Genomic DNA, 27,781 nt, shown 5'->3' with positions numbered 1-27,781 from the left:
GCGAAGGCATAAAATCCAGAAAATTCAAAAAATAAATAAATCCCACCTCAGTTTGTTCAGGGCCATCCAGTTTAAAACAGGCTAATTTGCAGGAGAGAAGACTTGGCAGGATGAAAAGCAGCTGACTGAAATCTCACTAGCCAAGTGTGTTGCTCCAAGGAATATTAATATATTCTGTCTGTCAGGAATGCCAGGGATATGTCCTGATTATTCTGTCTGTAGAAGGACAAAGGCCTGGAAATAATAGGTAGCCCTACTGACTGAGGTGGATCGATCCTGCTGTATTTAAGATGGCTGCCCAACAATTGGGCCGAGATGGATGGACCTCAGGTATATTCAAGATGGCAACACAGGGGATACCTAACTTCTGCCATCTCTGCTGTGGAATTATATAGGCAGGTCGCTTTGGCATTTGATTTTTAGTTTTTTAAAAAATGTAAAATCCTGTGTTGAGTGACGTAGATGGCTCAGGGTATGGCGGAACGTCACCAGAAAATAAGGCTTTGGGGAGCTGTGAAAAGCCTGGGGTTAACCGCATCCTCCTGGTCTCCATCACTTATCCGTGAGGTAAACAATGGCTCCGGCGTCATGGATTGCTTAGTTTCCCCCGGCCCATGAAGTCTTAGTGGAGTACGGTCGCCGGTCAGTAGCCTTGGCGTTAGGTCTCAACCGTCTGCAATTGCCTCAGGTGATCCAGCCTGGAGAGGGAGTCGGAACTCTGGTCTCCATTGATATTTGCTTCTGGTACAGGTTTCCTGTTGCAAAAAACAACAACAGAGAAAGAAGTTGTGGAGGGATAAGGCAATGGCGTTGGCATAGAGGGGAACCCGTGACTCTCTGGACTACAACTCCCTAACTGAGATGGCAAATGGCCACACAGGGATGATGGGAGCCGTATTCTGCCTTTGTCTGGAGGGCCACTGGTTCCTCACACCCAATGTAAGAGACGGGGCTTGAAGGACTTGTTGGAATGTATGTTTTGGGTGCAGCGATGAACTAGGTCACGTCGTGTCTCGAACTAGGGACCCAAGGGGTGTCCTGTGGTTATTCAGTCTCTGCGACAGAGCAACGCTTTGCAGGAGAGATCTTCTCAACCTTTCCAGGGTGGCGGGCACCCATGGATTTTTGAGTGAGTGCTATGGGTGCCACTTCCTTTCATCACCTCTCAGCCCCGCTCCACTGAGAGAGAAGGAAAACACACGCACACATACATGTGCACGCGCGCGCACACACACATGCACACAAGCATCATTTTTTCAAGAAGTCTGTGTCATAGATCCAATAGGCCTAGGACCCTTGTACCTACGGGACTGCCTCTCCTGGTATGCCCCGCGGAGAACCTTAAGGTCTACAAATAACAACACTTTGGAGGTCCCGAGCCTCAAGGAGGTTAGATTGGTTTCAACTAGGGCCAGGGCCTTTTCAGCACTGGCCCCAATCTGGTGGAACGCTCTGTCCCAAGAAACTAGGGCCCTGCGGGACTTGACATCTTTCCGCAGGGCCTGCAAGACGGAGCTGTTCCGCCTGGCCTTTGGACTTGGTCTGACCCTTATGTTTCCCTCCCCTTATGGTCTTGATTTATCAGCTACTTTAAAATGAGGCTGCATTTTAAATTGCATTTCAACCAGTATTTTAAATTGTTGTTTTTTTGTCTCTCCCCCCCCCTTTCCCCCCTGTTATGTTTTTACTGTGATTTTATTGGTGTTAGCTGCCCTGAGCCCGGCTCTGGCTGGGGAGAGTGGGGTATAAATAAAATTTATTATTATTATTGAAAAAAGCTGAGCCTTGAAAAGGACATAGAGTTGAAAGAGCAAGAGGGAAAGAGAGTCATTCTTCTAGCTTCCTCCTCTAACTCAATGTACTTTTCAAGGGATGAAAAGGTAAGCATCGTCACCCCTTCATGGCCAAAGGGGCAGCAAGCATTGGGGTAGGTTCTGGGGGTTCATGGATGGCAGGGAAAGATCTCAGGTGTGCCCCCACAGAAACTCTGAACGGCAGTACACCAAAGCTGCTCAGGGGACCTACAGTGGTGCCTCGCAAGACGAAAAGAATCCGTTCCGCGAGTCTCTTCGTCTTGTGGTTTTTTCGTCTTGCGAAGCAAGCCCATTAGCGGCTTAGCGGGCTTAGCGGATCAGCTGATAAGCGGTTTAGCGACTTAGCGGATCAGCTGATAAGCGGCTTAGCGGCTTAGGATCAGCTGATAAGCGGCTTAGCGGCTTGGGGGAAAGGGGGGGAGGAAAAAAACCCCGCAGGAACTCACAAGACATTTTCGTCTTGCGAAGCAAGCCCATAGGAAATTCGTTTTGCAAAGCACCTCCAAAACGGAAAACCCTAGCGGGTTTTCCGTCTTGCGAGGCATTCGTCTTGCGGGGCACCACTGTACTCTGAATGTTGTCCCTCAGGATCAGACTGAAAGGGTCTTGCACTCCATATCTTGCAAAATACAAATCACTTGACTCTCCCTTGCAGGGCTGGCGTTAAAAGTCAACATCACTGGGTGCCTTCCACGGCTCATGGTTCAACAAGGGGGCAAACTCCCGGCCTGGCCTGCCTCCCTTGGGAAACAAAGTCAACACAGAGAGAGAAAGAGAGTTCCCTGAAGGAACCCATTCACCTGTTTTTAACACATTCACCCATATGGGTTCGTGAGTTTTAAAAATCAAAACATCCCGGTGCATTTTTTTAAAATCCTAATGCATGCGGCAAGGACTCCACATTAAGCTTTTCGTCCTCTTCCTGACTATAATATATGGTTCTCAGGGGATGCGCTCTGCTCCGGGCCATTCCGGGAGGCTTTTAAACCAACGGAAATGATGAATTATTCAGGCCCATTTCCCTGAATAAGCAAAGGTCAATAGTTAAAACGGCCGAGGAGCTGAATCTCCTTCCAGATTCTTTATATTGTCATGAGTGTGTGGAGTGTCTCAACTCCTGGACCCCTCTTCCAATTCCTGGGCATAGCTGTCAACTTTCCCCCCTTTTAAGGGAAATTCCCTTATTCCAAATAGGATTCCTTGCAAGAAAAGGGAAAAGTTGACAGCTATGTTCCTAGGTCCCAGGTACTGAATTCAGCATGTTAGAATACAAGCCAGGAGCCAGCCTGGAAATGGCTTGCTAAAGATGAGTCCTTAGGTTAGGGATTTTCAACTGATGCACCTGGTGGTGCCCTGGGGCATAGCTGTCAACTTTTCCCTTTTCTTGCGAGGAATCCTATTCAGAATTAGGGAATTTCCCTTAAAAAAAGGGGAAAATTGACAGCTGTGCCCTGGGGGGGGGCCTTGAATGATGGCCAGCTGTGCCATGGGTGGGGGAAGCCACAGGCCACACCAGCCTCATCTTAAATCCTCTCTTCTGGCGGTTCCCTCATTGCCAGAGGCCAAGTTACAGGGAACCAGACAGAGGGCCTTCTCGGTGGTGGCACCCGCCCTGTGGAATGCACTCACATCAGATGTCAAAGAGATAAACAATTACCAGACTTTTAGACGACATCTGAAGGCAGCCCTGTTTAGGGAAGCTTTTAATGTTTGATGTATTACAGTATTTTAATATTTTTTGGAAGCCGCCCAGAGTGGCTGGGGAAGCCCAGCCAGATTCAGTTTTGGTGTGGCGGCTCTATTCTTTATTTCGTTTATATCTCATTTTTCCACCAAAGATCTCAAGGTGAATGAAGCATACATGTTTCTCCCCATTATATCCTCACAACAACCCTGCGAGGCTGAGAGATGGTAACAGTTTGTGGAGAGGGGTAGGTATCCTGACCTCCCCAGTTCCTGAGGGCCAAGTCTGGCCAGTGGGCCACCCACTTGTCAATCACCTGACATCACGATGATGTCAGGAGGGGGCCGTTTCATTCCCCGCCTCCATGTCGACGACCAGGTAATCAGCAGGACTCCCCCAAGGTGGAAGTTTCAAACGCCTCTGCCACACCACACGCCTCTTTGCGCCTGAAATCAACATACCTCACTTCTTCGTATTTTTTGCCTCGGTAAAAATTGCTCTTTTGGAGGAAGTACAGCAACACCAGGTCACAGAAGAAAGCCCCCTAGGAGACAGACAAGGCATTGGTGACACAACAAATTTACACATTTTAGCAATAAATCAATAAAGCAGACAGATTTTCATGCACACAACTGGGTCAACGAAAAAATATATTGGATTCAACTCGACTTACCGCTCCCATCAGCGCAACACCTGATCCCACATTGATGATTGTCGGAATAATGTTAAATTTCCCCGCCTGAAAGAAAATATGTCGAAAGCTGAGAGTTGAGTCTTTAGCCAGAAGCATTTTGTTCGGGAAAGTTTTGTTTTTATCATACGTGAGGAGCCTGGAGTGAAGGGAGAGGCAAAGTGGAGATGTGGAACTCTCTGCCACAGGATGCAGAAATGGCCACCCAAAGCAGGATGGCTTTGAAAGACCGATTCAAGGAGAGGAATAAAACTACCAATGGCTACTGGGGAGGTCAGAGAACTCTGTTGCAAACAGGAGCAGAAATTGCCCCAACTTTTGAGATCAGGAACAAAAATCACATAAGAGTGTCAATCTTTTTTTTTTAGTCCGAAATCGTTATGTAAAGAATTACCGTATTTTTCGCTCTATAGGACGCACTTTTTCCCTCCTAAAAAGCAAGGGGAAATGTGTGTGCGTCCTATGGAGCGAATGCAGGGGGGAGGCAGGCGGGAAAAGCCCCCAAGAGCCGCAAACAAGCTCCGCGCAGCTCTTGCGGGCTTTTCCCCAGGAGGCAGAAGGGACAGACTGGCCACATCAGTCCCTCCTCCCACCTCGTAGAAAAGCCCACAGGAGCCACGCAGCCTTTAAAGAGCGCGCCACTCTTGGGGGCTTTTCCCCGAGGCGGGACAAGGGACTGACTGGCCGCGTCAGTCCCTTCTCCCTCCTCGTAGAAAAGCCCGCAGGGAGGAGGTCTGGGAGAAGCGCACAGGCTGCGCACAGCCTGTCCGCTGCTCCCAGAGCTGGGGGGGGGATCATATTTTTTTCCTTGATTTCCCCCTCTGAAAACTAGGTGCGCCCTATGGTCAGGTGCACCCTATGGAGCGAAAAATACGGTACATGCTTTCCTGCATTGTTTTCGATGTTTCCCTGCCACTGGAATTAATTACGTTTGTTTTGACCATAGCAGACGGTGAGGGAAACAATGTAGGTTTTAGCAGAAGCCGAACTGTAGTGGAACGGAAACAGCTCTGCAAAGAATGCAGCCGCGGATGAAATCTTTACATCCTTGATGCCTGCTAGCCTTGACAGCGAGATTCTCCCTCCCCTGTTAGAGACAGTAATCTTCTACATCCCAGCTGCAGAGAGGCAGGGAAAAACTTCGCCCAGGAAAACCCCTTGGACCTGGAGTTGGCCCAGCCAAAAGAGAAAAACACGAGGCAGCAAAACACATTTCCTCCTACCTTCCCGTTCACCATGACATCAAAGCGGATCCCGTAAGCCTTGATCAGAGTCCGGAAATCAACATCGGCTGCGTCACGGTAATACTTGGCAAACCTGCAGTATCAGAAAGCAGAGCAGGGGTGGCATTATTTCACCCAAAATGTAGTTGTTATGGGGGAGGCTGCAGGCAATGGAGAGCACTGGGAGGTTTGGTTGTTGTTGTTGTTTTGCATCAGACCCCAGATCCTCCTCTCTCTTGCCCCAGCCTTTAAAGCTTATTTTGTTTCTAAACCTGTACATGTCACTTCGAGGAATATCTTAGCAGAGGCGAGAAAGAAAGAAAGAGAGGGGGAGAGAAAGGACTCAGATACATTAGTCAAAAACCAACGTTTTGAATTCATTATCAACATGCAACACCAGATGGTGCCAGAGAGCAAAAAAAAACTTCTATGCCATTTTTACATAGCGTTTTTATTTTGTGATAATGATTTAATTTCTGGCTTATTTACGGCGTGTTTTTTTCCTCCCATGTGTAGCTCTGCCCAGAGAGAAAGCTCTTCTGGACTTTTGGCAATTATGATCGTGTGTGTGTGTGTGTGTGTGTGTGTTTTAAAGGAAATATACTTCCTGAGGAAATGGTACCTGTCACCCATCCTTTTGGTAAGGACTTGCCTTGAAAATAAATCAAATTTTGTTTTTAAGCGTTGCCCAATTCGCCGGTAGTCATTCAAAAAGTTTTAAACAATCAGTCAGGCTGATGAATCAATGAATGCCGGAGTTCTGTATCTACATACCTGGAAGCAACGTCCACGGTACTCAATGTTATATATACACACACACACACACACACACACACACACACACATATATATATATATATATATATATATATATATATATATATGTTACATTTATTACGTTTATATTTATTTCTCACAGCTTCACATCCTACCTTTTTCTCCATGGAACTCAAGGTGGTGTACATGCTTCTCCCCCTTCCTCATTTACCGCCTGGCCTTTAATTTGAATTCAGCCTGATCTTTCATTTCCCTTCCCTTCCCTCACCCGCTCTGAGACCCCACAGCTAATTCTCCCCTGGCCTCCTCACTGGCCCAAGTAGGACCAATTCAGCCAGCTAGCCCTGGGGATTATCTAAAGCTTATTAGGTGGATTTCCCCTCAATTGATTTCTGAACTTTGAGTTTTATTGTTATTCGTGTTTTTATACTGTATTTTATGCTGCTTTTACAATTAAGTGTTTTAAATTTGTTGTTAGCTGCCCTGAGCCTAGTTTTTGAACCAGGAAGGGCGGGGTATAAATAAAAAATTATTATTATTATTATTATTATTATTATTATTACAACCACCTTGAAAGGTAGGCTAGGTTGTGTGTGTGTGTGTGTGTGTGTGTGTGTGAGAGAGAGAGAGAGAGAGAGAGAGAGAGAGAGAGAGAATGAGGCTGGTTTAGGGCTACTTTGTAAAGGCTAGGACTCTGCTTGCTGCAGACATCGAGAAAATTGCCTCCCCCTCCATGTCTTGTTACCTGAAGTTGTATCCTGACGAGACGGATTTCTCAGCAAACTTGTTATCCAGCCGGCTAAAAGAATAGTGAGGATTGCATTCAGAGGGGGGCTTATCAAGGTCACAGTTCCATTCAATCTGAATTCCTATCACACCACCCTTAATGAAAGAGAGACAAAGGTTTGCTTCAGCGCGAGCTCCAGGTTAAGGTCGCAGAGCCCTTTCCCCCCCAGGAGGTCCTGCGATCCCTGCCTGATCTCAGTGGGATCATGTCCATTCCAGTTGTCAAGAGATCAGTGTGCCATCTATGTGAATGGCAGGTCAGAAAAAGAGAATTGTTTTGGCCCTTTCTGCCGCAGCATCACAGTCTTGGCTCAGCCTGCTCTGACCGGCAGTTGTTCTCTGGCAGGGCCAGATTTAGGTTTGATGAGGCCCTAAGATACTGAAGGGAATGGGGCTCTTTATATGTCCAGCTGTCCTTTGTCAACAACAAATTGTCGCTGTTTTTTGTGTTGAATATATGATATATCAGACGTCAGCAAACTTTTTCAGCAGGGGGCCGGACTATATTTTGAAGGGAAAAAATGAACGAACTCCTATGCCCCACAAATAACCCAGAGATGCATTTTAAATAAAAGGTCACATTCTACTCATGTAAAAAATTGCAAATTCCTGGACCATCTGTGGGTCGGATTTAGAAGGCGATTGGACCGGATCCGGCTTCCAGGCCTTAGTTTGCCTACCCATGTGCTATATGGTAATTTGTGGACCTAATAGGTATCTAAAGCCATTTGCACATGTTGCCATGCAGAATGTAAAAAGGTAAAGGGTAAAGGGGCCCCTGTCCATTAGATCCAGTCGTGACCGACTCTGGGGCTGCGGCGCTCATCTCGCTTTATTGGCCAAGGGAGCCGGCGTACAGCTTCCGGGTCATGTGGCCAGCAGCGCACTGAAACGCCCTTTACCTTCCCGCTGGAGCGGTACCTATTTATCTACTTGCACTTTGATGTGCTTTCGAACTGCTAGGTGGGCAGGAGCAGGGACTGAGCAACGGGAGCTCACCCTGTCGCGGGGATTCGAACCGCCGACCTTCTGATCGGCAAGTCCTAGGCTCTGTGGTTTAACCCACAGCGCCACCCGCATCCCTATGCAGAATGTAGGCACCCTATATATAGAAATGAGCAAACCGGTGATATTTTAGAGAGCAGGCTAGCATTACCTGCACCATAGGAGCCTACACAACACAAAACACTGTTGCTATATGTAAGTTTTATTTTCTTTGTTTTTTATCTTATATTTTGGAAATGTACGTCCAGGGTTCTTTTTCCCTTTAGATTGTTTTGGGATCCCCCAAGAGAGTGGGGCCCTAAGCTATATCTTGTTTAGCTTAGACATAAATCCGGCCCTGCTCTCTGGGATCTTGAGCAGAGAGTGAGAGCGTCTTCCCCATCACCTGATCCCCTTCTCAACTGGAGGGGCCAGGGATGAAACCTGGGACCTTCTATATGCAAAGCAAGCGCTCAATTGGTTAGAGCGAGGTGCTGATAACGCCAGGGTTGCAGGTTCGATCCCCACAGGGGACGCTGGGATATTCCTGCATTGGGGTGAAATTGGACTAGATTATCCTCAGGATCCCTTGCAACTCTACAGTTCTGTGATTCTACTCAAGAGCTACAGTGGTGCCTTGGTACTCAAACAACTTGGAACCCAAACACTGCAAACCCGGAAGTGTGTGTTCCGGTTTGCAAACTTTTTTCGGAAGCCGAACGTGCTCCATTTTGAGTGTTATGCTGAGGTCTGTCTGTTTTTGGTATTTATTTTGCATTTTTGTTTCGGCGGCTCTTTTTGTTTTGTTTTTGTGACTGTGTGGAACCCAGTTCAGCTACTGATTGATTGATTGTGTGACTGCAGTACAGTGGTACCTCAGGTTAAGAACTTAATTAGTTCCGGAGGTCCGTTCCTAACCTGAAACTGTTCTTAACCTGAAGCACCACTTTAGCTAATGGGGCCTCCTGCTGCTGCCGCGCCGCCAGAGCACGATTTCTGTTCTCATCCAGAAGCAAAGTTCTTAACCAGAGGCACTATTTCTGGGTGAACGGAGTCTGTAACCTGAAGCATCTGTAACCTGAAGCGTCTGTAACCCGAGGTACCACTGTACATTGTTTATTGCTTTCATTTTATGGATCAATGGTCTCGTTAGAGAGTAAAATTCACGTTAAATTTCTGTTTTAGGGGTTGTTTTTAAAAGTCTGGAACGGATTAATCCATTTTGCATTACTTTCTATGGGAAAGTGCGCCTTGGTTTTGGAACGCTTTGGTTTTGGAACGGACTTCCGGAACGGATTCAGTTTGAGAACCAAGGCGCCACTGTACAGTCCCTAGCCACTGAACAAGGCCATGGGGCTGCCTTGTACAGACCGTTGCTCCATCTAGCTCAGTGCTGCCACCACTGACTGGCAGCAGCTCTCCAGGGTTTCAGGTAGGACGTCTTTCTCCCAGCCCCTACCTGGAGATGTAGGGGCTTTGAACCCGGGACCAGATGCTCTGCCACTGAGCTGTAGCCCTTTCCCCCAAAGGAAGCAGAACAGCAAGTTTCTCCATACCTCTGAGGCCATTTCCTGAAAGTTGCTTCCAGCCCACGAGACGAGGTTCCCCAGGTGGAATATGGGGCAGTAAGGATGGTCCGGTCCGTAGCGGCACGTTTTCAGGTAGCTGTCATCTGTGGTGTCGAGGACGTTGGTTCTGCGTTGGGGGAGTGCAGGAAGGTCAATTGGCAGCCATGTTTTATTTCACTGATTTACAGTGGTGCCTCGCAAGACGAAATTAATTCGTTCCGCAAGTTTTTTCTTCTTGCGAGTTTTTCATCTTGTGAAGCACGGTTTCCCATAGGAATGCATTGAAAATCAATTAATGCGTTCCTATGGAAACCGCTTGCCAGGCTGGCGGTGCGGAGAAGGGCTTTTCTCCCCACCTCAAGTCTTCAGGACAGCTATCCGAAGGCTGGCATGGGGAGAAGGTCTCTCCGCCCCACCGCCAGCCTTCGGAGCAGCCTTCCGAAGGCTGGCGGTGGGAGGAGGTCTCTCCGCCCCACTGCCAGGTTTCGGAGGAAGTCCGAGGACAGTGGGGAAGACGCGCTGCGCTTCCCCGCTGTCCCGGAGATTTCCCTATGGGCTTTCGTCTTGCGAAGGAAGCCCATAGGGAAATTCGTTTTGCGAAGCGCCTCCAAAACGGAAAACCCTTTCGTCTAGCGGGTTTTCCGTCTTGCGAGTCGTTCGTCTTGCGGGGCACCACTGTATTTAAGATCTTTCGTTTTCCAGGATGGAGCTCAGCATGGCTTTTAACAACCAAGCAGACAAACCAATTGTACGAAAATGACATGACCGTTCTTTAAAACCACAAAGTCATGACCACACTAATGCAGTAGCAAATAGTAACCATGTGTCCCATATACAAAACCAGTGGGGTTTTTTTCCTGGGGGGACGCGTACCCCTAAACTGTTTGTGAATCTTTGTCCCTTTGTCCATTTACTGTACCATATTGGCCCAAATATAAGCTGCACCTGCAAACAAGCCGCACCTTTAAAATTCAAGGGGGGGAAAGAAAAAACGACAATAGCCGAATATCAGCCGCTCCCTTAAAATCCCACAGGCGCTCACACCCGTTCCGTTTTACCATATTTCTCTTTCAGCAGCGACATCATCAAAGGCAATTTTTGTAAGGTCGCGAATTTAAGCCGCACTTTAACTTTTCATAGTCAGAATTTGGAAAAAAAAGTGAGGCTTATATTCAGGCCAATATGGTATTTATTTTCCCCAATTTGAACTATAGAATGGTGATTTTCTTGAGTCAAAATGAGAGTATTCCTAAACATTTTTAAAGGGAAAAAAAAAGCACTGTACAAAACCTCCAATAAACCAGACAGCCAATAAACCAACCGCTGATAAAACTCACAATCAAATTTTTTGGGAGGTGGGGAAGGCATTCCCCACGTAGGCTTTTTTCTCCAAACACTTTTTGTAATTTTACAAACCCTTTGGGGGTTCCCTGAATTCTGTTGATATCTCCCTTGTGCCATTTTGGCAAAATAATGAACTGCACTTACCAACTGAACATTGGGAATACAGTGGTACCTCAGGTTAAGTACTTAATTCATTCCAGAGGTCCGTTCTTAACCTGAAACTGTTCTTAACCTGAAGCACCACTTTAGCTAATGGGGCCTCCTGCTGCCGCTGCGCTGCCGGAGCATGATTTCTGTTCTCATCCTGAAGCAAAGTTCTTAACCTGAAGCACGATTTCTGGGTTAGCGGAGTCTGTAACCTGAAGCATATCTAACCTGAAGCGTATGTAACCCGAGGTACCACTGTAGAGGGAATGAAAGGCGTCTCCTCTGACAAGAGCCTATTGCTGCCGGATCTCTCCTCCATGAATCTGGCTACTCTGATTTCAAAACCATCCGTGTCTCTGGCAGAAACCGTTCCTTCTGCTGCGACTGCAAAAAGTTCAGCAACAGGGAAGACCAATACTTACTTGGAAAACTTGAACCTGGGAAAGCGGATGGAGTTCTTGATGTAGACGGTGAAGTTTTCGGCGTTTGCCAGAAGAGGCTTTCTAAAGGATAAGCACAGGTTGCTTGGGTTAATGATTCTTCAAGGAAGTGTGGCACAGTTGGCCTGTCTTAAAAATTTTAGAGTGGTTTTAAGTGAATAAATAAACTAGGACCAACTTTGGCCGGCCTTTCTTCTCCACCGGACACCAAGCTAAGATCTCGCATGTCCCACTCAGGCTGTTCCCGGCCTTCAGACAACGGCCAGTCTTGACTCCTGCAGGGCAGACAAAGTTATGGAGGGAGGGTGAAATCAGCTAGCTGGAATATTTTGGGGGTTTTGTGGGGGAAGAGTAGTGTTTGCTAAAATGGACAGAGCTCACAGCTTTCAAGGAGCTACAGAGAAGGGGAACACACAGCTTGCAGGAAACTTTTAGAAACAACGGCTCACTTTTATAAGGACACGTAGATTACTTATGAAATAAAAAAAAATCAAGGTCTTATATATATAATAAATGTTCATAAATGTACCCAGCAAACATAAATATATAAGCCACATGTCTGAAACTCCACCGAAAAAGTCCTGAAACCGTTTTGTCCCTCCCAAGTTCACCTCAAATATTTCTCTGCAAGGTCGAAGGAAAATGGAAAAGCCTCCCCATTGTCTTTTTGTTCACAAATCCTGTCTTAAGGGTATGTCTGTATATGAATAGGGTGAGCCTGTGACCTGGCTCAGGTACTAAGTATTTGTCACTACAAAAGACTGGCCAGGCTCCCCAGGTAATCCAATCAAGTGACAATTAACAGGTTACCTGTCAGGCAGGAGTTACACAATGCACTCAGATTTCTGTTGTAGACCGCCCTTTCTGTGATGTAGGTATGATGTTTCTGGGGGTGGTCTTGGACTCCAGGGCGGGCAATTTAAAATGTCTATATAAGGGTGGGCACACCTTGGTTCAGGGTCCTCCTTCTCCTGCATGTGAGGGGAGCACCCTGTTGCAACAGTTCAAAAAAGATCAGGCTTACCAGCTGCTTTGCTTCTCAATATTCTCTGGTTGGCCTCTGTTATTTTCTCTGATAGAGAACCTACAAAGGACTCTATCAGGGCTCTTGTGTCCCCCATAAGGGAATAAGGGCAGATTTTTGTTTATTACACTTATTTCAGTTATCGTTCGGCATTCTAATAGCCCTCCCGCCTTTTAAAATCGGGGCGCCTTCCCCAGCGATTTAAAAGTTACCCCAAAAATATAAAATAAAATCAACAGCAGCAGAGGTAACCGTTTAAAATGGAAATTTATCTCAAGGCAGAATTGCCTGTTATGCAGCAAACCTGTTTGTTTTCCAGCTGGGGCAAGGCCTTTAGAAATTGCCTGGGAAATCCTTACCGTTGCCAGCGACGACGGCTTCTCCAGAATTGCAGTCGCTGTTGCGGTAACAGAGTGCGTCTGGAATACCAGAGCTCTGTAAGGAAAAGGGGAAGGAAATCCCGTGAATTAGGGGCGAAGGCAGAGACTGACACAAAGTCCGTCACCTGGAGGCTTGCATGGCTGAGCGGGGGTTTGAACCCAGAGTCTCCCCAGTCCTGGTCTGATACTCTAACCACTGCGCCACACAAGCATCCTTCCCCATTCTGCACTGGGGACTGGGGAGGGGCTAATGGGAGTTGCAGTCCGTAGGAGCAGGAGAGCAGCAGGTTAGGCTGATTTAGAGTGCCTCCCAAACCATTTTAATCGGAACTCCACCAATGTCCTTCTTCTGTGTATGTGGCCAGGGGTGAGGATGCTATTTCCACCCTTGTGGCTGCAATAGTGAACATATGATCTCAAGAAGAACCTGCTAGATCAGACCCATCTAGCCCATCTGTTTGTTAAGTTGTGGGTGAACATATCAGACGACACAGCGATTCTTCAAACAGCTCTTGTTTATTCACAGGCCAGGACAGAACTGAACTGAAGGGTTCAGTCAGCCTGCTTATATAGAGCTCCAGTACAATGTAACTGTAACAATTTTCTAAAACTATCCAATCACTGAACATCACTTTCGATCCCTTATTTGCATAACTATCTACACAGTATCCCCCTGCTGGCCCAGGGTGAGAACTTCAGTACATAACACCATTCTCACAGCAACATTTCAATGGATTAAGCTAATGTAATTATTATACAGTGGCACCTTGGTTCTCAAACTTTATCCGTTCCGGAAGTCCGTTCCGAAACCAAAGCATTCCACCAAAACCAAGGTGCGCTTTCCCATAGAAAGTCATGCAAAATGGATTAATCCGTTCCAGACTTTTAAAAACAACCCCTAAAACAGCATTTTAACATGCATTTTGCTGTCTAACGAGACCATTGAGCCAGAAAATGAAAGCAATAAAACAAAACAAAAAATTCAAATTAAATAGCAAAAACAGACAGACCTCAGCGTAATACTCAAAACGGAAGTGTGGCACTCAAATCGGAAGCATAACACTCAAAACGGAGCACGTTCAGCTTCCAAAAAAGTTCGCAAACCGGAACACTCATTTCCGGGTTTGCAATGTTTGGGTAGCAAGGTGTTTGAGAACTAAGGTACCACTGTACATAATTCCTCTAGAGTAGAAAACCAACGATTGCGAATACTACTGTACTCGTATTAACTTATTTTGGAGGACCATGCAGGAATCGCCATTCCTCTTTGTAACAAAATTCTCCCACACCCCCCTGGTGGTCGGGAACCAACGTGAACTTAAACAACAACAACAAGCAGCTAGACCTCAGTGTCCTTCTTGGGAATTCCAGGTTGTCAAATCCCAGGTCTCTTAGGTGGTTCTAGATGGCCTGTTTAATGTGCATTCAACCTGATTTTTTTGCAGCATCAGTCAACAAAGATGGCTATTTACTGAGCATTTGTTATTATTTGTTTGTGGGGAGATTATATATGCCTTTTCTTATTGCAAAAAAAGCCCGATATTTTGAGGGAAGTGGGTTTGCTGTGCAAGACCTCCCATTGCAGTATAATTCTGCAACCTGATTTTTTTTGGCATTTAACGGAATCCCACCCCAAAACAGTGTCCGACTGGAAGCGCCTCTGTTCCTATCCTGCTGCCATCGGACTGTCCAAGTCATTGTTGCTGAAATCTTTACACATGGTCTCCAGAACTGCTGCCCTGCCCGCTGTCTAAGACACAAGCACTCACAACGCTTCTCCGTGTTCACAAACGCCTACCTCAGCACAGGTGTCCTGCCGTTGGTTTGGAGTGACAATCAAGTTGGTCATCACAAAGAAGACGCTTTCGCCCTGAGGAGACAAAGTAGAGAAAAGGGGTTAGGAGGTAGTGAGTTTCAGAATTTTGCTTGGAAAAATCTGACAACTTGAGGACAAAAATAATAATATGTGGCCTGTGGTCACGGTGGGCAAAGCAAAGATCAGGCTCTACTGGTCTATACTGGTCATGTTCTTCCTCGACTGTTGGAGGAAGAATGATTTTGAATACCAGTGCTGGAAACCACAGACTGGGGAGAGAAAGTGGTGCTAGACTCAGGTCCTACTTGTGACATTCTTGTTGGGGCGTCTGGGTAGCTGCTGTGAGAAATCACTACAGTGGTGCCCCGCAAGACGAATGCCTCGCAAGACAGAAAACTCACTAGATGAAAGGGTTTTCCATTTTTGAGCTGCTTCGCAAGACGAATTTCCCTATGGGCTTGCTTCGCAAAACGAAAACGTCTTGCAAGTGTTGCGATTTTTTTTCGCTTCCCCCCCTTTTTCTAAGCCGCTAAGCTGCTAATAGCCTTTTAGCCGCTAAGCCACTAAGCCTTTAATAGCTGCTAAGCTGCTAATAGTGCTAATCCGCTAATAGGGTTGCTTCGCAAGACGAAAAAACCGCTAGACGAAGAGACTTGCGGAACGGATTAATAAACAACGATAGGAGAAAAACAACATTCAAATTTCTGTTTTAGACCGCCTTTTCTGTGATGTAGGTATGATGTATCTGAGGGGTGGTCTTAGGTTACAGCCCTTCTGCGATGTATGTATGATGTTTCTGGGGGTGGTCTTGATCTACAGGGTGGCAATTTCAAAAGTCCATATAAAGCCTTGCACGCCATTGTTCTGGGTTGTTCCTCCCTCCTTTGTGTGGTGAGTGAGGACCCTGTTGCAACAGTTCAATAAAGATCAGGCTTACTAGTTGCTTTGCTTCTCAATATTCTCTGGCTGGCCTCTGTTATTTTCTCCGACTGATGGAGAACCTGCAATAGACTCTATCAGGGCTCTTGTGTCCCCCATAAGGGAATCAGGGCAGATTTTTGTTTATTAAAGGGGCATCTCGTTGGTCCAGGATGCAAGCCTAGATGGGCTCCCTCTGGCCTGACCCAACAGCTAGGATCCCTTCGAACATCCTTCTGGTAGTCATCTGGGTGATTTGCAGGCTGCACATTATTAAGAGCTACTGACATTAAAAGGCAGCATTGATCATTCCCCACATCTGCTGGTTCTATGAAACCTCCCGTTTCAAGCAGCAGGGCGATTTTAAAAGCACTTTAATTTGCGGCCCATGGGAGCTACTTCTTCCTCTTCTTAAAAAAGCCTTTGGCTCACCTTGCAATCCTTGTTTATTGCTACAGTCAGTGGCTATACTTAGCATGGGGCATAGAGCCACATCTCTGCAGAGAGAGGCCCAGGGGACTGGGCTGCATTCACCTTGAAGAGAAACCAGCAAGGAATCCACAAAGGCCAGGAGGATTTGCAGGGGAAATCCACAGGCTCAGAGAGTCCTGGCAAGACTCAACGCACACAGGCCTGGCCATCCAAATTTGCCAAAGTTGGCAGAGAAGGCGCCCGATGAATCTCTAGTGGCCGAGTTTCTTCTTGTTCTACAGTGAGCTTCACCAACGTAGGGGGGTGACCAGAGACATTCCTGCAGGTGATCTTTGCCAGGATATAAAAGGTTCAGGCAATCCCTGAGCTACCCTGGACTTCAGGGCTTGTAAATTAATCTTCTTCTTCCTTGGCGATCACTCGTAGCCGAGTAAAATTGTCTTCTGTAAACGGACAATTCTGGGGTTGCGGCGCTCATCTCGCTTTACTGGCCGAGGGAGCCGGCGTACAGCTTCCGGGTCATGTGGCCAGCATGACTAAGCCGCTTCTGGCAAACCAGAGCAGCGCACAGAAATGCCGTTTACTTTCCCGCCAGAGCGGTACCTATTTATCTACTTGCACTTTGACGTGCTTTCGAACTGCTAGGTTGGTAGGAGCAGGGACTGAGCAACGGGAGCTCACCCCGTCGCGGGGATTCGAACCGCCAACCTTTTGATTGGCAAGTCCTAGGCTCTGTGGTTTAACCCACAGCGCCATCTGCGTCCCCTCTCTATATAAATCTATATATGAGAGACAAATATGTTGATGCTTAGAATCAGGGGAAAGAAGGCAGCCAAACTGGGTCAGTGTGGGTACCTGTGGGGGGATGACATAGTCTGCGACATCCCACAGCCTCTCGCCCAGCTCAGAGGTGTTGGTGAAAGCCACGCCTTTCACCTTGGTGATGACGGAGCTCTGGATAGACGTATCCACATCCTGGTAGCCTTTCTTGACCACGAAGACCCACCTGGAAATGCAGAGAGTGAAACAACATTCGACACAGAGTTTTCTGAATCAGGGGCTAAATCAGAGCTGTGATGGATGGCTGGCCTTCTGGACATGCTCAGGGGCACTCTTTTTTTCAAATGGTAATTAACATCCCATTCGTTTCTTGACTTCGCCTTTCCTTTGGGAAGGGGTCGTAGCTCAGCGGTAGAGCATCTGCTTTGCATGCAAAAGGGCCGAGGTTCGGTTCCTGGCATCTCCCAGTCAGTCTAGACCAGGGGTGGCCATTTCCAAAGAGACTGCCAGTGATCTACAACAGATTATATCACGATCTACCTGTTGGACGTGCCTGGTCTAGACTGCGAGAATGTTCAGGGATGCAGGAGAGGATATATTGTTTGATTATATCCTTTCCAACTTATGTTAACAAGTTCCACAATTTAGCAGAGTAACATTCCCCCCCTTTAAACTCGCAGTGGATGCGTTTGCTCAGGCTCGCTAAAGCCTCTAAAGCACGTTTTAAAGGTAATTCCCCATTTAGTCCCTCATAAAAAGATCAGACACGACACAGTCTTCTATAAAAGTATAAAAAGAGTTTACTCACTCACATTCTGTTCACAATTGGATCCCAGAATCAGACTTAGCTTAGAAAAGTAACATACACCTGGAAACTATCTCATAAGGAGACAGTCCCTTTGTCCTCTCTTGGCTGGAAGCCAAGAAAGCATCATAGGCTAAGCAGATGTTGCTTCTTCGACAAATGTGGTCAGAGAGAGAGAGATGGCTGACCAGTCCTGCTCTTTTGTTACCTGGGCAGGTGAGGCCACGCCCACCTCTAGTCACATGCAGAGGAAGTCTGTCCTAGCTTAGGAGAAACAGGAAGTTCCGACTGGCTGGTCCAGACATCCCCTTTTATGTCCACTCTAGGGATGTTGTACTTGACTGCTCTTGTGTTTCAATAAAATGCATGCTGCACTGACCTAGATAAACTCAATAAAATGCATGATGTACTGAGCTGGATAACTTGGTCTAAGGCAACTCCCTCTGCTCTTATTTAATCACCTTTAAATCCAGAACCATGAGGACTAGAACTCTTGTTTTGTATCTCAGGGAAGCCTCTGCTGTGCACGCAGGAGGTTCAGGGTTCAATCCCCATTGCCTCCAGGTAGGGTAGGAAATTCCCTTGCTCTGAAACTGTGGACTGCGAAATGACTCCCTGCGCGAAACCCTGGAGAGCTGCTGCCAGTCAGTGTAGACAATACTGAGCTGGACTGAGCCGGTCTGCTTCAATAAAGGAAGCTGCTAATGTTCCATCAGAAGTCAGTTCTTGGCTTGGGCGAAATTAAAAATCAGGGCTCAAACCAGGCACAAAAGAGACGGAGAATGTCCTGTGTGAGTGTCTGGAGGCGGTTGGAGGATGGATGGCGGGTGAGGTTGAATCCTGACAAGACAAGACAAGACAGAAGTACTGCTTTTGGGGGACAGGTGGCGGGCTGGTGTGGAGGACTCCCTGGTCCTGAATGGGGCAACTCTGCCCCTGGAAGACCAGGTGCGCAGCCTGGGAGTCATTTTGGACTCACAGCTGTCTGTAGAAGCGCAGGTCAATTCTGTGTCCAGGGCGGCTGTCTACCAGCTCCATCTGGTACGCAGGCTGAGACCCTCCCTGCCTGCACACTGTCTCACCAGAATGGTGCATGCTCTGGTTATCTCCCGCTTGGACTACTGCAATGCGCTCTACGTGGGGCTACCTTTGAAGGCGACCCGGAAACTGCAACTAATCCAGAATGCGGCAGCTAGACTGGTGACTGGGAGCGGCCGCCGAGACCACATAACACCAGTCCTGAAAGACCTGTACTGGCTCCTGGTATGTTTCTGAGCACATTTCAAAGTGCTGATGCTGACCTTTAAAGCCCTAAATGGCCTCAGTCCAGTATACCTGAAGGAGCGTCTCCACCCCCATCGTTCAGATCGGACACTGAGGTTCTGGCGGTTCCTTCCCTGCGAGAAGTGAGGTTACAGGGAACTAGGCAGAGGGCCTTCTCTGTGGTGGCGCCCGCCCTGTGGAACGCCCTCCCAGCAGATGTCAAGGAAATAAGCAAGTGTCTGACTTTTAGAAGACATCTGAAGGCAGCCCTGTTTATTATTATTATTATTATTATTATTATTATTATTATTATTATTATTATACCCCGCCCATCTGGCTGAGTTTCCCCAGCCACTCTGGGCACCTCCCAATTGAGAGTTACTGTAAAAACATTACAGCAGAGAAGCTTGTAATGTCTGATATTTTATTGTGTTTTTAATATTTTGTTGGAAGCCGCCCAGAGTGGCTGGGGAAACCCAGCCAGATGGGCAGGGTATAAATAAATTATTATTAATTATTTTTATTTTTGTTGTTGTTGTTGTTGTTACTACTACTACTACTACTTTGGAAGGGGTTTCATTTCCAGGAATATTTCCAGCTGGAAGCTAGAAGTCCTGGGAATCGCTGCCAGTAGCAGCTGGGCACTCATTGGCGTCTCCCTCTGTGAGTCTCTGGGTGACCAGGACTGATGCACAGATTGGATTGTGGACTGACTCCTTTCCCTTCTTTGGAATTCTCTGCATACCTCAGCCGGAACGGCAAGGCAAAGCAAGTCACTGGCTTCTCTATGGGGAGGATAAAGCATTCCCTGTTGAATTTCTGCCTGTCACACAGCTAGTAAAAGTCACCGCAGCCATGTGTGGTGGGGAGAGAAAGCTGGTGGCATTCTCAGGCGGTGGGGAGTCTGCTTTCTTCCTAAACGAAATCTTGAAGGTATCACCACCTCCACGTGGCTTAAATTACTAACTTGCCGAGCCCAGGCGGAAGCAGGGAATTAAATGTACCGTAATTAAACGCTGACAGCTGCGTCAGAAAGTATGTCGTTCGACAGCCATGTGCCACGTAAATGACTGTCACATCCTTGAGCGCCCACGCGTCAGAGAGGCATCTTGGCTACAGGGATGCAATTTGCTCTCCTTTGATGCCTACAGGGATCTGGGTCATCACATCAGCCCTCTCCCAAGTGAAAACTCGTGCACGCTGCCCTGACAGAAAAATTAAAAAAGTGCAACCCATAGTATCTCCCTAAGGAAAGTAGAATCCTGCAACTTATAGAAAAAATGCTGTGTTTTAATTGCACTCATAATGATGCTGATGTTTCTCTTGGCTTCTGTTCCCCAGCTCAAAGGAAACTGTGTAATAATAATAATAATAATAATAATAATAATAATAATAATTTATTATTATTACTATTGCCCCACCCACTCTGGGCATCTGCCAACAGATTAATAATAATAATAATAATAATAGGTAAAGGTAAAGGTACCCCTGCCCGAACGGGCCAGTCTTGACAGACTCTGGGGTTTGTGCGCCCATCTCACATCTATAGGCCGGGGGCCAGCGCTGTCCGCAGACACTTCCGGGTCACGTGGCCGGCGTGACAAGCTGCCTCTGGCGAGCCAGCGCAGCACACGGAACGCCGTTTACCTTCCCGCTGGTAAGCGGTACCTATTTATCTACTTGCACCCGGGGGTGCTTTCAAACTGCTAGGTTGGCAGGCGCTGGGACCGAGCAGCGGGAGCGCACCCCGCCGTGGGGATTCGAACCGCCGACCTTTCGATCGGCAAGCCCTAGGCGCTGAGGCTTTAACCCACAGCGCCACCCGCGTCCCTATAATAATAATAATAATAATAATAATAATAATAATAATAATAAAGGTAAAGGGACCCCTGAACATTAGGTCCAGTCTTGGCCGACTCTGGGGTTGCGGCGCTCATCTCACTTTATTGGCCGAGGGAGCCGGCATACAGCTTCCGGGTCATGTGGCCAGCATGACTAAGCCGCTTCTGGCAAACCAGAGCAGCGCACGGAAATGCTCTTTACCTTCCCGCCAGAGCGGTACCTATTTATCTACTTGCACTTTGACGGGCTTTTGAACTGCTAGGTTGGCAGGGACTAAGCAACAGGAGCTCACCCCGTTGCGGGGATTCGAACCTCCAACCTTCTGATTGTCACGCCCTAGGCTCTGTGGGTTAACCCACAGCGCCACCCGCATCCCTAATAATAATAATAGGCGATAAAACATCAAACATTAAAAACTTCCCGATACAGGGTTGCCTTCAGATGTCTTCTAAAAGTCAGATAGTTGTTTATTTCCTTGACATCTGATGGGAGGGCGTTCCACAGGGTGGGCGCCACCACCAAGAAGGCCCTCTGCCTGGTTCCCTGTAACCTCACATCTCACAGTGTGGGAACCGCCAGAAGGCCCTCCTTGGAGCTAGGCCTTAGTGAACGATGGGGGCAGGGGGACAGATTGGTATAACGGCTTGATCTTATATTTTTTAAATTACACATTGTTTGCTGCTTCCTATTTGCTAAGCACAGCCTGAGGATCAACTCCCGCTCGGAAACCCATGTCCCCACTGTGGAAGGACGTGTGGATCCAGAATTGGCCTCCACAGTCACTTAGGGACTCATTGTTAAAACCGTGTTTATGGAAGACAATCTTACTCAGCTATGAGTGATTGATAAAGAAAGAGAAAAATAGGGAGGACCTGTCTGCTTGCCACCTCGAGCTCCTCGAAAGAAAAGAAGGATACGAACAGGAAAGATGAGCAGAGGAACAGATTCCAAGAAGCATCACAACCAGAGGGGAGGAGATGGATGGCAAGAGAGGCATGCGTTGGATGGAGGATGAGGATACTGGTGATCTTTCACAATCGGATGTCAGATGCTCATCGAGACCCAACAAAGGCATTCCAGCGCCACAACCGTCCTACCTCGCACGGTCGGCGCAACCCCTAGAACTAGGACAATCTGCCTGACCTATCGCCTTGGGCTCCTTCTTGGAATCTACTCCTCTGCTTCTCCTTCAGCATCTGTGCTGAAGCAGGACATCAACTCAGGGATGTGAATGACGGCTTGTGTTTCTTCCTGTGACTCAGGGGTCAGCAAACATTTTCAGCAGGGGGCCGGACTATATATCCCTTAGACCTTGTGGGGGGCCGGGCTATATTTTGAAAAAACAAATGAACGAATTCCTATGCCCCACAAATAACCCAGAGATGCATTTTAAATAAAAGGACACATTCTACTCATGTAAAAACACGCTGATTCCCGGACTGTCCGTGGGCCGGATTTAGAAGGCGATTGGGTCGGATCCAGCCCTTGGGCCTTAGTTTGCCTACCCCTGCTCGGACTCATCTGGCCAGAGAAAGAAGCAGAAGCCTTTGTCAAACTGGTATTTGGTGGAGGGACAGTGGCTTTATCCTCCTTTGTGGATTTGCCCGGTTCCTCTTTTAAAGCCAAATGGACAAAACTGATGAACGGTGTCGAGATGGCAAAACTCACGGGAAGAATTAGAAACCAGGAAGAGGTTTAGCAGCATTAAGATAAATTCAGCTGTGCAAATAAGTTTCGACGGATGTAATAATGGAACACTGAACGGTTTCGTTTTTGTAAAATACGCAGGGATTTATGATATGCAAAATGAACCACGGAAGGGGAAGTCGTTGATATTTTAAGGATGTTGAAATAAGTATTTTAAATTGTAAAACAGAAAATTTAAACACACCCACCCACACCCAGGAAGAGGAGGTCTTTAATAAAGAATGGGGAAAGTTTATGATTTTTTGGGGGGGGGGAACTATTGTAAACAATTACATACAGTACATTGGTAGGATTGACAGAAAACTTGTGGTAAAGATTTGAACTAAGGATTTATAAAAATAGAGTTACGACAGAGATGCAGAAGGGGAAATCATTACATTCAGATCCACGATGGGGGGAGGGAAGTCAGAAGAAATTATATGTTTATGTATTTAATCCATTCGTTTATGCAGAACAGAAAATACAAAAATAAAATTTATTTATTTTTAAAAAGCCATCCAGGTTGGGGGCCGATCACTACCTCGTGTCGGAGAGAATTTCCAGAAATGAGGGAGATTTTCAAGGGGGGCAGTGATGGGCAGCAGCACACATGGCTTGCCTGGCAGGAGAGAGCCCCTTTTAGCCCTATAGGCATCTGCCCCCTAAGTGGTTGTCCTTGGGCTGCCACCTCCGTGGGACGTGAAGTCACAGTGGGCCACGCCTGCTCCCAAATTCTGCAGCACCGCCGATCACTGCGCTAAAGCATCCTCCACGTTGCTGCCATGGCAACCTGATCTGTGCTGAATGGGGCTTTGCAGGAGAGCAGCTGAAAGCCAGTTGCAGGCAGAGGACAGAGTCAGTCCCAATGGTCCATCTAGCTCAGTGTTGTCTGCACCGACTGGCAGCAGCTCTCCAGGGTTTCAGCCAGGGAATATATCTCAGCCCACCCTGGGGGTGCCATTGGGAACTGGACCTGAAACCTGCATAACCACCGAGTTCTGAGCATTCCCTAAAAACAAAGCAAGATTCTAGTCCTCATGGTCTGGAACGAAAAGTTTAATCAGGAGCACCGGAAGTTGTTTTGTACTGATTCAATAGATAGCGACAGTCTGGAAGAACGCTTGGCCTTGTCTACACGCACTGACTGGCAGAAGCTTTCCAATGTGGGGAGCTTTCAATCCCCATAAGATGAGATTCTTCATCAATGCAAGAAGAAGAAGAAGAAGAGTTTGGATTTGATATCCCGCATTATCACTACCTGAAGGAGTCTCAAAGCAGCTAACATTCTCCTTTCCCTTCCTCCAACACAACAAACACTCTGTGAGGTGAGTGAGGCTGAGAGACTTCAAAGAAGTGTGACTAGTCCAAAGTCACCCAGCAGCTGCATGTGGAGGAGCGGGGAATCGAACATGGTTCACCAGATTACGAGACTACCGCTCTTAACCACTACACCACTCTGGCAAGGAATCGAACCCAGAACCTTTCAGAGAATCATCAAGTTGGAAGGGACCCTGAGGATCCAGGCTTCCTCAGTCTCAGCCCTCCAGATGTTTTTGGCCTACAACTCCCATGATCCCTAGCTAGCAGGACCAGTGGTCAGGGATGATGGGAACTATAGTCTCAAAACATCTGTCTCAATCAGAAAATCCATGCTGATTTAAATTCTCACACGTCCTTCTATAACTTGAGCACCAGATTATTTGTAAAGGAACTGTGGTTTTTAAAAGAAACCCGTGGATAACGGAAGGATTCCCATTTTCTTCCTGAGCCCCACGACCATTTTCAGCCCCACCACCAACTCCATTTTGTACCGACTCAACAAAACAAGTCTCCTTTAAACCTCCAGTGGGACGGGGACATTGCGGGTTTGTTAATATATGCAGATGTTTTAGCTGATTAAATCAATCCATTCAATGTATCCATTAATCATCTGAGTCTGTGTGCAGTTCCCAAATGCACTTCCAAAGCACTTGGAAAACAGAGATTTATTTCTGAATGAATATGCCCAGAATTGTAAATTTTTCTGACGGGTTGGACAGCAACACACACACAAACACGCTTTTGCTGTGAAGCATGTTGGAAATAAAAAATTCTGCATTCAGTCCTCCTGGAAAAATCCGTGCAATACACCTTTCGCTCTCGATACAGAGGGCCAGAGATATCCATTCCCTGCACTGGTCCCGACCCAATCATCTTGTTACAATCCTGTACTATGGAAACGCCGGACCAAAGCAAACTGAACATGTACAGAGTGCCCAGTCTGCGCCAACATCAGCCACAAAAACCCCATTCTGAGATTACCAGCCCTCACTTTCGCCCACAGCCGGTCATTGCAAATACCCTGAAATGCAAGTGGTAAATGGGGAATGAAGGAAACAAGGCAGAATGGAATCAGAGCATTTCAGGGTCGCAAAGGGGACCCTCAAGCTCATGTAGTCCAACCCACTGCTCAGTGCAGGATCTGCAATGCAGGATGAGTCCGCTGCCTCCAAATACAGGCTGTTCCCCTGTTGAACAGCTCTCCTTACAAGTAGGAACTGCCTCCTGCTGTCTTGCTGAAATATGCTTCGCTGTAATTTTTGAGCGCCGGGTTCAAATCCCGACCTGTGGAGCGACAGAGAACAAGTCTGCTCCATCTTCTATGTAACAGCCCTCCAGCTATTTGGAGACGGCTGTCATTTCCCTAACCCTTAAACGTCTTTCCTCCAACCTAACCACACCTAGCTCTCTTTCAGCTGTGGCTTCACACATGACCTGGTATTCACGTCCCTTGTTCTCCTGGCTGCCCTTCCTCTAGGTTCCAGTTTGTCAACACCCTCCTTCAAATGTGGCATCCATAACTGGAGGCAGTACTCCTTGGAAAAAGAAGAGGCGAGAGTGCCCCTGAGCATGTCCAGAGTGCATTTCCCTCACCACCGGTGGATAACTATGGAACGTCTCCCGCATGAGTGATCAGGAGAAAGGTTTTTCAGATCATAAAGACAAACGGAGTCCTTCTGTTTCCTAGGAATCCAACACTGTATCTACCATGGAAAATGGTTGCAGGTCTACAAAGCTCTTCATTCTCTTGGGAGCAATGAAAACAAAAAGAGCCTTGTTGGAACAGGGGAAAGCTGAGGAATTCTGCCCAGTGTCCTGTTACCAACAGAGGACAGCCAGGTATTTTTTGATGCTCCCAAGCAGGAGGCAACAGCAACGCCCTTGATACCTGTCTCCAGCATCTGGTACGGCAAGGTGCACTGCGCCTGACTGTGGAGGTTCTATTCAGGTGTGGTGGCTAAAAGTAACTGACAACCCTCGCTCACCAGCCAGTATTTATTTATTGTTAAATAAATGACTGTGTCTAAAGAGGTCTGTCAACCGACTGCTAAGTAGAAACCCCATGCTCTACCTGGAACAAGATGCGGAAGAACTTTTTGCACAACAAAGCGCAGATGTTCTGGTAGCCCTCTGTCAGCAGGGAGGGAGAGACGCAAGCTGAACGACGTGTGTGCGGCAGATGCCCACCGGGAAGACCCCCCCCACACACACACAAAAGGGTGGTGTTTTGCCGGCAAATGTCCCGTTCCTATCCGGCAGAGAGCTATTCCTGGGTGCAATGCGACGCAGGCACCCTGGACATGCCCACCCTGGAGACTCTGAAGCAGCCGTTTCCGAGAAAGAAGAGTTTTGGAACGACAGGCATAAACCACATGGGTAACGGCAGTCAACATTCTGGGCATCTGCCAAAGTCCTAGTGGGCATTGCTGGTCTGTGCCCAGCTGCTGCCCTCAAAGCCCAAACACTCCCCTCTCTGTCTCCCTTGGTGGCTGAGGATCCTGAGCCCCACACCACCAGTTAGAAGCCCCCTCTCTCCCAGACAGCATCTTGACAACCCCCCTGCAAAAAATAAATAAATCTGGGGTTGCCCAGCCTTGAAACAGAGCTTTTATGCCCATCCCCAAAGAAGCAGAATGGTTGGCATCGAGCAAAATCAGTGCAAACTGGCAAAATCCAAACGCCAGGTGTTTTTTTAAAAAAGGTAGCCTATTCCCTGCAGCTTTTCCAGGTCGTAGGATTAGCCCTGCTAGGCAGGTTCAAAGGTCAGGGGGTTCTGGGCAGTGACACACCAGCCCCCCCGACCCCCCACTCTTCCTCGGCTGGGGATCTCACAACTATTAAATCTCCCAATTCCTGTGCATGGGAGAAGGCTCTGGGTTCAATTCCTGGCCTCTCCCGTTTCAAAGGATCTGGCAACGAAGAGGACCCTTCGCCCTGCCCAAGACAACCCCAGAGAGCAGCTGCCGCTCAGAGCGGGCAACACTGCGTGTAGGCAGGCCGGTTTTCTGGTACAAGTCAGTTTGCGACGTTTCCTTGCATTTTGGCTTTCGAGCTGAGCAGCACAAGCCAGCAAATAATCCATCAATAGCAGAGCATGAGACTCTCAGTCTTCGGGTTGTGGGTCCGAGCCCCACGTTGGGCAAAAGATTCCTGTGTTGCACGGGGTCAGTCTGGATGACCCTCAGGGTCCCTTCCTACAATTCCATGATTCTCTGATCAGCAAGAGACATCGGAAAAGGTGATGGAGAAAAACAAGCCTGGTTTTACTGTGCGTGCGTATCAATGACGCAGAATTATTATTTTTTTAGAAAAGGAAGAGCAAAGATTCTCTCCTTACCCCACAATGTAGGCCATGATGGAGAGCTGGACCACTCGGTAGAGCACTCCCACTTTCTTGTTCTTGGCGATGACATATTTCTCCGTCTTATAATCAAACAGCGACAGGCAGAGAGCTTTCCAGGCCACCTGCCCCATCCTCTCCCGGCTGGCTGAGCATCTGAAGGAGGAGAAGGATGGGCAGGGGTAGGGAGGAAGGGGGGGAAATGAAAATAAAAATAAAAAAGACAGGTGGGGAGGAATTAGCCACGCACGTGTTTCTCCTGGAAAGCTGAAACGCCAGCTCCGGTTCAGCTCTGCTGCTGAGTCCTGCTGCGCTTGCTCTGATCTGAATTTTCGGTGGCAAGGGAGATCTCAGCTGAGCATAGATCTCACAATAGCAGCAGCAGCAGCAGCCCTTGCTGGTTGGACAAGGTATGTGGAAGAACCACCTTCCTTCTGCCGCCTGTGATGGAATCTCAAGGCTGAGTCAGAAGGTCCCTGGCCTTTGCAAGCCTGCAATAATAGCTCTGCAGGAGGAGAAAGCCGGCCGCCTTTGCCTTTTCACGACCCAGTTTTTGCAAAAACGGCCCCCTTGCGATGCTCTGCTTTTAGGCATATGGCAAAACGTTCCTAGCGTTCATCCAGGTTTGGGGTCCTTAATCTGGAGGGGCTATTAAGCCTATTGGTGGCCTCTTTTCTATGCATTTTTGTTCAGCTTTTTAAGACGGGTGGGATGAAT

At 47.6% G+C, this 27,781-nt stretch overlaps 1 protein-coding gene across 2 annotated transcripts; it reads right to left on the bottom strand.

The window, feature by feature from the left end:
• On the bottom strand, positions 1-27,734 carry P2RX5 (purinergic receptor P2X 5). Of its 2 annotated transcripts, none has more exons than XM_082201892.1 (12): positions 27,062-27,734; positions 16,884-17,034; positions 14,661-14,732; positions 12,842-12,917; positions 11,637-11,733; positions 11,441-11,521; positions 9,516-9,654; positions 6,935-7,071; positions 5,413-5,506; positions 4,172-4,237; positions 3,960-4,042; positions 1-755 (listed from the first exon to the last, which is right to left on the bottom strand). In XM_082201892.1, exons 1-12 carry the CDS (start codon positions 27,196-27,198, stop codon positions 659-661), a joined length of 1,230 nt encoding a protein of 409 aa, XP_082058018.1. In that variant the 5' UTR covers positions 27,199-27,734; the 3' UTR covers positions 1-658. The 2 variants fall into 2 exon arrangements, with proteins under 2 accessions (XP_082058018.1, XP_082058019.1); XM_082201893.1 differs by lacking the exon at positions 27,062-27,734 and adding an exon at positions 17,621-17,963.
• Between the last annotated feature and the right edge of the window lie 47 nt (positions 27,735-27,781).

The sequence above is a fragment of the Podarcis vaucheri genome (assembly GCF_965113315.1).
Source record: "Podarcis vaucheri genome assembly, chromosome: 15".
Classification (NCBI taxonomy): domain Eukaryota; kingdom Metazoa; phylum Chordata; class Lepidosauria; order Squamata; family Lacertidae; genus Podarcis; species Podarcis vaucheri.
The sequence above is the reverse complement of the archived record's forward strand: the minus strand, read 5'-3'. Positions and strand labels throughout refer to the sequence as shown.

Excerpts from the sequence above, each read along its gene's own strand:
- P2RX5 (XM_082201892.1), bottom strand. The coding sequence starts at position 27,198 with ATGGGGCAGGTGGCCTGGAAAGCTCTCTGCCTGTCGCTGTTTGATTAT. Across the intron at positions 14,733-16,883 it reads ACTATGTCATCCCCCCACAG|GGCGAAAGCGTCTTCTTTGT; the intron begins GTACCCACACTG and ends TTGTCTCCTCAG. Across the intron at positions 11,734-12,841 it reads AGCCGTCGTCGCTGGCAACG|GAGTCAAGACTGGCCGTTGT; the intron begins GTAAGGATTTCC and ends TCTGCCCTGCAG.